The sequence below is a fragment of the Globicephala melas genome, chromosome 10, assembly GCF_963455315.2.
Source record: "Globicephala melas chromosome 10, mGloMel1.2, whole genome shotgun sequence".
Classification (NCBI taxonomy): domain Eukaryota; kingdom Metazoa; phylum Chordata; class Mammalia; order Artiodactyla; family Delphinidae; genus Globicephala; species Globicephala melas.
In genome coordinates, this window is record NC_083323.1 from 90896061 (window position 1) to 90906050 (window position 9990).

Below are 9990 nucleotides of genomic sequence, written 5' to 3' on the forward strand. Positions count from 1 at the left end.
AGCCTGGATGAAAACCAGGAATTCTAGCCACTAGACCACCAGGGGCAAGAGGCTTGAAGCAAACTTCCCCTGGCTCTTACACCCAGTGAAAGTAAGAATATTTCAAGAAGGCAAAAACTGTAAAAACAGGTACAAAGTATACTCATAGAGACACAGCACAACTATGGGAGAGCCCCCAGAGAAGCAGTTTATTTATTTATAAAGTCAGAAGCTAGGCAGAAATACACAAGAGCCCACAGAGAAGCAGTTTATTTATTTAAAGTCAGAAGCTAGGCAGAAATACATACCCAGAGAGAAAGGGTATGGGCGTCCTTCCTAATGAGGAGAAGGTCAGTAAAGAGGTGATTTAAATCCCTTATATAGGATGGTTCTTCTAGGTCTTTGTTTACCTTTGGCCAATTATCCTGTTTCTTTTTTCACACCTGACCTGCCCTAGGATGCTCCCCAACATGCGTGCGCAACTTCTTGCTAGGATGGATCCCACCGCAGAGGCCTGTGGGTGCATGTCCACACTTATTATGGGGTGGCACTCCCTCCCTTTTTGACCCCCAAGGAGGCTTCCTGTGCGTGGGCAGACGGGCGGGTCTTCCTTGACCTCAGGTGTGGGTGCCTTATCTCTTTACTTCAGCAGAGCTCAGCTTCTGCCACTAGCTTTGTGCTTGGAGTGTCTGGGTGCGAACAAAGCTTCAATTTTACTCCACCTGACAAACGCCAGCTGTTCAGCCCAGGGGCACATCCACGAACTATCTCAGAGCCAGTTAAATCAGTCACTGGACGGCAATACGCTAAGAATTCGCTAATCCCCAATGTTTAAAATATAGGCTTGGACCACATCAGTGTTTTCAAACGGACACAAATTAAGAAGCATTGGGGACCCATATCAAAAATACAGATTCTAAGATCTTTTCCTTGGAGATTCTTATTCAGAAAACCTGGTGTGAGGTGCAAATTGCATGTGTTTGTAACAAGAGATTCTCAGTGGCTCTTATTATCAAGAAAGTGTCAGAAGATTTCAAAAAATCCTCCAAACCCTAAACTTCTAGAGAATTCCCTTCTGCAATTGCTCTTTTTCATCTATTGTGTTCTTCCTATTTGACATTGTGCTTCCTCCGCTTCTGGGGTTTATATTAGAATCAACTTTGGAGGTTTTAAATGTATCCATGCTATTTCCCAACTCTAAGTAAAGATCACTGGTTGACAAAGAGTGTCTGTTCTTTGATACTAGTGCTCTGCTGGCTATGTCCAGTTTGCCCCTTTACATCCATTCTCCACCCTTTTCCGCCTGATCTTTGGTGTTGAAGGTGAACCCTACTCACCACATCAATGGGCTCCTTTGCTTCCTGACTTCAGGTTAGGTTTATCCAATGGGAGGCATCAACAGAAAAGGAGAGGATGGGAGAACAACATTGGGGTATGAATTAGCCTCACTCCCACCCCTCCTGGTTACCCATGGGATCGCGGTGGGCTGGCTGTATCTTACTACTGAAGACCACCTCCCTCTCGGGGTTGGGGGGTGCACTTCCTTATGATTAGAGCTGACCTCTTAGGGTTCCTCTAGATCTATGTTGGTCACATAGCCCCAAGATTGTTGCTAGCCCCAAGTTACTCTATTACCTTTTGTAGATTCTCCTTAATCCTTCCCAAGCCTTTGTAAATAGTCCCTTTGTTAAAATTTCCCCAATTACTCTGTTTGAGTATGGCATCTCTGCTCTCGGGATTTTGCTGGGGGTAATAATTTACCTTTATCTCTTTCACATGTGCTATTTGTGTAATAAAAGTTTTCTTGTATCTTATTAAAAATAATAGAAAAAATAGAATTAGAATTTAGGAATAGAAAGAACGAAATTCTAGTGCTTGAATAAGCTTTAAATTATGTCTATTCTACACTATGCTTCGTAACAGGAACTAACATAGTGTAGTAGGTCAAATGTACTTCAAAATCAAACAAACAAGCAAACAAACTCATAGAAAAAGAGATCAGATTTGTGGTAACCAAGGGGGGGTGGGGGATGGGAGGAGAGGGAATTGGATGAAGGCTGTCAAAAGATACAAACTTGCAGTTATAAGATAAATTAGTACTGGGGATGTAAGGTACAATATAATAAATATAATTAATGCTGCTGTATGTTATACATGAAAATTGTTAAGAGTAAATTCTAAGAGTTCTCTCATCACAAGAAAAACATTTTTCTATTTCTTTAATTTTCTATCTATATGAGATGACAGCTGTTCACTAAACTTATTGTGATAATCATTTCATGATGTATGTAAGTCAAATCATTATGCTGTATACCTGAAATTTATACAGGATTGTATGTCAATTATATCTCAATAAACTGGAAACAAATAAATAAATTATATCTATTCTAGCTTACTACTAAATACTAGAATCCTACATGAACTAGGTCTGCTCCATCCTGTTCATTGCAACTTTTAAAAAATTTATTGGCAATGAACATTTTCTCTTTCAGACTAAATATTATGCATTCTTCAACAGTTCTTCACATAGCATGGTTTCTAGATCCTTCTCTATCCTGGCCATTGGCTACGTTCCTTTGGGTGAATTCTGTTGTGTCAGCATTATTGCTTCATGTTTAGGAAACATTTGCAAAGTAAGCCAAATGTGGACAGATCTCCCCAGCTGGAGAAGAGCACAGGCATCCCTAAGTGAAAGGCACACCCTTCCACTGGGATGAGCAAGTGCAGACTGAAGGTTCTGGCTGCCAAACGGAGCAGCTGCTCAAAAACAGGCACATGGGTGGAGGCATGAGCTCCTGCAGGGGGGAAAACATCCTTACCACTACACTCCTTGCATATCATGGCTTTACTTTTGAATTTATACCCTACTTCTTCTTTTTCTTTTTTTTTTTTTGCAGTACGCGGGCTTCTCACTGTTGTGGCCTCTGCTGTCGCGGAGCGCAGGCTCCGGACGCGCAGGCTCAGCGGCCATGGCTCACGGGCCCAGCCGCTCCGCGGCATGTGGGACCTTCCCGGACCGGGGCACGAACCCGCGTCCCCTGCATCGGCAGGCGGACTCTCAACCACTGCACCACCAGGGAAGCCCCCTACTTTTTCTTTTATACTTTTTATTTTTCACTAAGTATAATAGGGAAGAACAAATCTGACTCCATACTGGATCTGTTTCTTTTACTTTAACCTTTGTATTTTATTGCTTTTGCTACAAGTTAATCACTAAAGGGATGTTTCCTATAACTTAAAGTATGCATAATGGCCCGCCTGGAACCCTGGCTCCCATGCCTGAATGTTAAGCTAAAATGCCTTTGTTTAAGCTCAGAGGAAACATCCTGACTAGGCCACCTGTGAATGGCTACAGGAAAGAAGAAATTAACAACCCCCTCCAGAGTCTGGCCAGGACCAGAAAATATTTGCAACAATTTATCACCTTTTTATTTTACGTCCTCACACCTCCGCCACTTTGTTATAGAAAAGAAACTAGCATCCATATAAGTGGAATCTAGAAAAATGGTACAGATGAACCTGTTTGCAAGGCAGAAATAGAGACACAGATGTAGAGAAAAAATGTATGGACACCAAGGGGGAAAAGCAGGATGTAGGATGAATTGGGAGACTGGGATTGACATATATACACTAATATGTATAAAACAGGTAACTAATAAAAACCTGCTGGATAGCACAGGGAACTCCACTTCAGTTCTCTGTACAGTAGAAACTAACACAATATTGTAAAACAACTGTACCCCAGTTTAAAAGAAAAATAAACTAGCATCCAAACCTGGACAAGATGGTTCTTTGGGACACTGGTCCACCATCTTCTAGGTCTGCTGGCTTTCTGAATAAAGTCGCTCTTCCTTGCCCCTTTTTCGGCCTGTCATGCAGTGAGCAGTATGAGCTTGGACTCGGTAACATGAGGAGGGAACAAAGTGGAATTCTAGTTGGGCCAAGGGTTAAAATGAAAAATAGGCATGCTTTAAATGTCCATGATCTGGAAACCCAGTGTCCTTACCCCATTCCAATCCAGATGTGTCCCTTGGGCTTTTAGATTTCTGGCCAGAAGGTAACAATGTCATTTGTGCAAAACAGTGAGTGCAGAGCCTGCAGCCGAAGAAATGTTCCGAAGAAATGTTCTCCAGCGCTGAGCATCTCTCGTTCCCGTGCTCAGACAAAGTCACAGAATTTATCGCTACCGTGAACCTTAGATTACTTAATTCAGGCAAACTGAAGGATCCCAAGAGTGAGATCTTTGCCCAAAATGATGGCGGCAGGATTAGAACCCAAATCTCTTTCCCCTCTATCATCCTGCCTCTCTTTTCAGTTAATTTACTCCATTCTTTTGCCACAAATTACAAAACTGAAATGAAGAAGTTAATACTGCTAGTACCCAAAGCATCCAAGCCACACAGAGGCAGCCCTTGAATTGCACAATTGCCTTGAAAGTATTGGGAAAATATGTGCACATTACATCTGACACTACTTCACTGGTGAAGCAAACCATTATTTTATTTTTCCGATTCCGCTACCTATCCTTTGCATCTGAGTCTAAACTTTAAAGGATACAAATCTTTTCAATCCACTGAATCAAGGCACTCAGAAGGCTCAGAGTCTTGAGTTTAAATCTCCAGTTTGCCACCAACTCAGAACTGTACAATTTAAAGCTGCATCAGATCTCAGGGATAACCTAGTCCAGTAAAATTTAGACCCGGAGAGGCCGTGATTTACAAAATTATAAAGCAGAATCGGAACTTGACTCTTAATCCTATGCTGCTTTGCATGCACTGTGCTTATTTCCCGTGTGACTGTGCCTTCTTTGTTTAATTGGGTCTCAGAACAGGACATCAGATATTTGCATATAGCATTTAATACAACTTCATCATGAGATTCGAGGTATCTCCTTTATTAAAGAAAATGGTAGAGGAGTGACATAAATGGTATCTTAAAAGCCTAATACCAATCATAAATAATGCCTAGCTAAAACAGATTTGAAAGACTTAAACTTTGGGGAAATACTGATGACTTCTAACCAGCTGATAGGAAAAAGTGGTAATGTTTGAAAGGCCCTATAAAAAGTTGATTTCACCCACTCTTCTGAGCTAAACTATACTGCATGAGAGAGTCTGACACTAAGAGAACTCTCAATAGTAACTTAAGGGAAACGACTGTGTAAGCCAAAGAAACCACTTCCGACAGCTGTTATGTCAAGACTCTGGCAGATCAATAGGGCAGAAGTAACCAAAGTTACAGCAGATGCTGTTGAGAGTGGCAGAACCTCTGGTGCCTCAGATGATCCCAAACTGAGCGAGCTCGTTCAACTCCAAGTGGCTGAATGCCTCCCAAGGACAAATCACCGTGATATCTGCAAGGGAAAAAAGAAGAACTTATAAGCCAATCTCACCCCTAGGAGAGCCTCTTCTGCTCAAAAGGGCATCCTTCAGGCAGAGAGCCCTCACCCCTCCCTTCCATATGCTGTCTAGATGACCGGGAAGTTGTCTAGAATGGCCCTTCATCCCAGGAAGGATCAGACGCGTTGTTTAATCCTCTGCAGGGCTCTGATTCCCCCAGAACAGGCTCCCAAGGTATTTGTGTTGGTTTTATTCTGCATCCTTTTTGGGGAGATGATCCAAGGCTTTTGACTGGGGCTATCCTGTGGGAGTGTAGCTCTCTGATCACACAGAGTCTCACAAAACCACTAAAGAGGGAAGAAAGGTGGAATTCTAGTTAGGCCAAGGGTTAAAGTGAGAAATAGGGGTGCTTTAAATTCCCACGGTCTGGAAATCCAGTCTCCTTACTCCTTACCAATCCAGACATGTTTCTTGGGCTTCTCTGACTGCTCTTAAGCTCCTTTACATTCTGAAATGCTTATATCCTACCGCATACTGAGAAGTGATCTCAAGGCATCATCTCATCCAGTCTCTTGCATCAGCAATAAGATATTATTGTTCCCAAATTACAGGGAAGCTGGCTGATACCCAGAGTGATTAAACACCCAGCAAAACATCTCACAGTTGTAGAGACTAGACTAGAACCAGATCAAAGACTTCAGAATTTCCATCAGTATAAACCTTTTGCCACTGTTCCAAATATGTTGGCAGAGTTAAGGATGTATTCCAGAGTCAAAAGTGAATTTGCTGGTCTTATACACACCTGGCCAAAATAGAGAAGCATTTGTTTTAAAAGAGTAGCATCTGAGCTTTATCAAAGTGGCTAGAAATTCTATTTGAGATCCGAGGAGTGGCATTAGACAATAAAAAGTAGATAAACTGAGAGTTGCCCGGAAAGGACACTGATTGCTATGAGTGCCACCATTTATCAAAAGTGTATTGGATGAGCTGGAAACATGTGGCTACACAAAAACCTGCACAAGGAAGTTTATAGCAGCTTTATTCATAATTGCCAAAACTTGGAAGCAATCAAGATGCCTCTCAATAGGATAAATAAACTGTGACACAACCATATAATGAAATATTCAGTGATAAAAAGAAATGCATTATCAAACCATGTAAAGACACGGAGGGAGCTTAGATAAATATTACTAAGTGAAAGAAATCATACTATATGATTCCAACTGTAGGACCATCTGGAAAAGGCAAAACTATAGAGACAGTAAAAAGATTAGTGGTTGTCAGAAGTTTATGGGGAGAAAGGGATGAACAGGTAGAGCACAAGAGATTTGGGGGCTAGTGAAGGTATTCTGTATGAACCTGTAATGGTGGATACAGGATATTGTGCATTTGTCAAAACCCAAGGAACTGGACAACACAGAGAATGAACAAGCTATTTCAGTTAATAACAATGTATTAATATTGGGTCATGAAGTATAACAAATGCCCCACGATAATGCAACATGTTAATAATAGGGGAAACGATGTACAGGGAGAGGAAGGTGGCAGAGGGGGTCTATAGGAACTCTGTACTTTCTGTTTAATTTTCCTATAAACCTAAAACTGCTCTAAAAAATAACGTCTATTAATTTTTAAAAGGACATGCAGGGGACTTCCCTGCTGGAGCAGTGGTTGGGAGTCCAACTGCAGGTGCAGGGGACATGGGTTCGAGCCTTGGTCTGGGAGGACACCACATGCCGTGGAGCAACTGGGCCCCTGTGCCACAACCGCTGGGCCTGAGCTCTGGAGCCCGCGAGCCACGACTGCCGAGCCCGTGCCCCTAGAGGCCAAGCTCCGCAACGGGAGAGGCCACCGCGATGAGAAGCCCGCGCACCGCGGCGAGGAGTGGTCCCCGTTCTCCGCAGCTAGAGAGATCCCGTGTGAAGCCGCAGAGACCCAGTGCAGCCAAAAATAAATAAATAAAATAAATAATTTTTAAAAAAAGGATGTGCAGTAATTTGCATGCATTATCCAACAAATAAAAATTCTAGCCAATTAAAAAATATTGTACCGGATACTTTCAGTATGTAGGGCCCTGTTCTGGGTGCCAGAGGATTTGTGAAAAAAGGAAGTAGGTGAGGGAGTGGTTGGCCCTGTAGAGTGAAAAGGCTCTCCTGGCCCCACCCTTGTTTCCAGTACCTCACTCTGTGGTCTCAGATTGTCACTTAATTCCTCTCTGTCTCAGATTTCTCTTCTGAAAAATAAAGTTGGTCTAGACTCACTCTAAGAATCCTTCTACTGTGAAAGATTACAATTCATCGTTGTACGCCCTCAAGAGTGTTTAACAAAACACAAAGATTCATTAAACTTTGGGGCAAGTCTGATTTCTTTTAGAGTTTTAGCCTCTGGGCATACACATACTTATTTTGGAAGTTAAGTTAAAACCCCACTTTTCTAGGTCTTTAAAGAATCTGCTGCCTTAGGTATTTCTGGTAACTTTCAAATGCCCCATGTGGCCTGAAGGAGAAAAAAAGGTGAAATTCCAAGGGTGAAAGTCACTGAAATCTTCGGGTGGCTCACCTGTTCCTAGTCCCTCCATGCCCGGAATGTCATCTCCAAACCTATGGAAAAAAATACGAGAGACATTAGCTGATATCGGAGCCAAAGGATCCTGGAATAAGTCACGTGAAGAGTTTCCTGATTCAAAGAGAAAGAAGAAGAAGTTTAAGTTTTTGTATTTGAGAAATCCCTTCTGTCTGCATTGAACTGGCACAAAGGAAGTGGCACTCAGGCAGGTTTTAGACAATGTGTCCCAGAGGAGGGATAGTTTCCCCTCTGTAAAAATTTAGCTCAAGACAATTGAGAGCCAGAAAAAAAAAAAAAAAAAGAGAGATCAGTGGGGCAATTTAGTCAAGCTCCACTTTTTAAAATAGAAATTAGAATGAGAAAGCAATATGAAAGTCATTAAAATGATTAATTTATCCATTTGTTTAGTTTATCCAAAAGTACATATTAAGCATCTACTATGTCCCTGGCATTGTGTTAGGTCCTGGGAGTTAAGGAAAAAAACAAACACACAAATTTTCTCTGAGGGATCTCAGTCTCAGGGAACAGATGACAAGAAATAAATGTGATATAAAATAACACAAGTTACCATCGCTGAATGTACAAAATGCAAACATGGAAGTAATGATAATGTTTGTCTAAGGGAGTCAGCAATGGCTTTCAGAAGAAATTAACATGAGTGTGTGTTGAAAATAAACAAGATTTTGCCAAGAAGAGAAAGAGAAAAACAAAGAACTGAAGAGAGAAGATTTGAAGCCATAAAAATAAATGGTGTGTTCTAGAAGTGGCCAGTGTTTCTGTGTTCCAGATTAAAACACAGGTCACATCAGCGAAGGAGAGTGGTCAAGAAAAGTCTGAAAGGTCAAGTTGCAGGTCACTGTGAAGGTTCCATTTTCCATGTTAATTCTGGCTGTAGATCAGGAATCCTTTCCTGTAGAAAGGATTCCAGGACTGAAAACATGATTCAGCAAAGATTCTCTTAGACAGGAAAACAGAGGGTGTGGTTGGAAATTTTTTTAAGTCTATTTAATATTGTGAGCATTAATTTCTTAAAGCCAAAGCACTCTTTTTTTTTTATAGATCTTTATTGGAGTGTAATTGCTTTACAATACTGTGTTAGTTTCTGTTGTACAACAAAGTGAATCAGCCATATGGAGGGAAAAAAACAATAGAAAGTCTAATTTTTAATCTTGGTCTTACCCTTTCACACCTTTCTTAGGAGGCTTGCTCTTGAACTGACGAGTCTGCCTCTGCTTGAACTTGGGGGGTCCTTTGCGTGGGGTGGTGGGACCTTGGTTTGAAGTTGGAGGGGCCACAGTAGAATTGTCACTCATTCTGCTGGTCCTTGGGGGGCTGATGGTTTTCTTTCAGGCTCCTTAGACAGTAAGAGAAAAAAAGAAGACCCTTCAAGGTATGAGAACCATTACGTATTAGACCCTGACGGTAAACTGGAGGTGGGGAGAAAACCACCTTGATAAAGAAGCTCAGTATCTTGTGTTGACACCAAAAGGGAGAAGTTATCTTTTAAAGGGATTTTTAAGAGAATGTGGTATACATCAAGGGAGGCCCTCAGTAGAGTGGGATATAAACTGGCAACTGATAGAGTTCAAAAATCTGGATGGATTTGTTGCTCCAATAAATCTGCCACTAACTTTCTATGTGAATTTATTATAGTGATGTCCTTCTGTTTGATCACCAGTTCTACCATCTATAAAGGGAGAGAAATGAACGAAAGAATGTCTATAGTCTTTGCAGCACTGAAAAATTCTTTAAGCTTTACATATATTTCCATCTAGCTGTAAAATAACCTGACTCTAAACGTTTATTGACCCATTTTTTATGGCCTCTGTTCTTTATGGTCCTTATTTTATTTACTTCTCATGTGATGCAGAGACTTCTTTCCTAGTTCTGGGGATGACAGTGTAGTAGTCTGGATAGGGGAAACTCTGAACCTGGTGTACCAACACCACGGAAGTGTTCAATACATCCCAATACACACACACACACACACACACACACACACACACACAAGCATACAGAAGACAGTGTGGGGTGATTAAGTAGTAAGTGTGTGCTTTAACTCCACATCCAGATATAAAGTTTTCTAGCTACATATTCCTCAGAAATC

General features: G+C 41.4%; 1 protein-coding gene across 1 annotated transcript; it reads right to left on the reverse strand.

Annotated features, from left to right (window-relative positions):
• Positions 1-5255: 5255 nt before the first annotated feature.
• On the reverse strand, positions 5256-9196 carry PDE6H (phosphodiesterase 6H). The gene is made up of 3 exons (XM_030841347.2): positions 9063-9196; positions 7878-7918; positions 5256-5332 (listed from the first exon to the last, which is right to left on the reverse strand). The coding sequence occupies exons 1-3, from the start codon at positions 9194-9196 to the stop codon at positions 5256-5258; spliced, it is 252 nt and encodes an 83-aa protein (XP_030697207.1).
• Positions 9197-9990: the final 794 nt, after the last annotated feature.

Coding starts and splice junctions, on each gene's coding strand:
- PDE6H (XM_030841347.2), bottom strand. CDS start 9,196: ATGAGTGACAATTCTACTGTGGCCCCTCCAACTTCAAACCAAGGTCCC. Junction 7,919..9,062: donor CCTAAGAAAGGTGTGAAAGG/GTAAGACCAAGA, acceptor TTTTTTCCATAG/GTTTGGAGATGACATTCCGG. Junction 5,333..7,877: donor CATGGAGGGACTAGGAACAG/GTGAGCCACCCG, acceptor TTTCCCTTGCAG/ATATCACGGTGATTTGTCCT.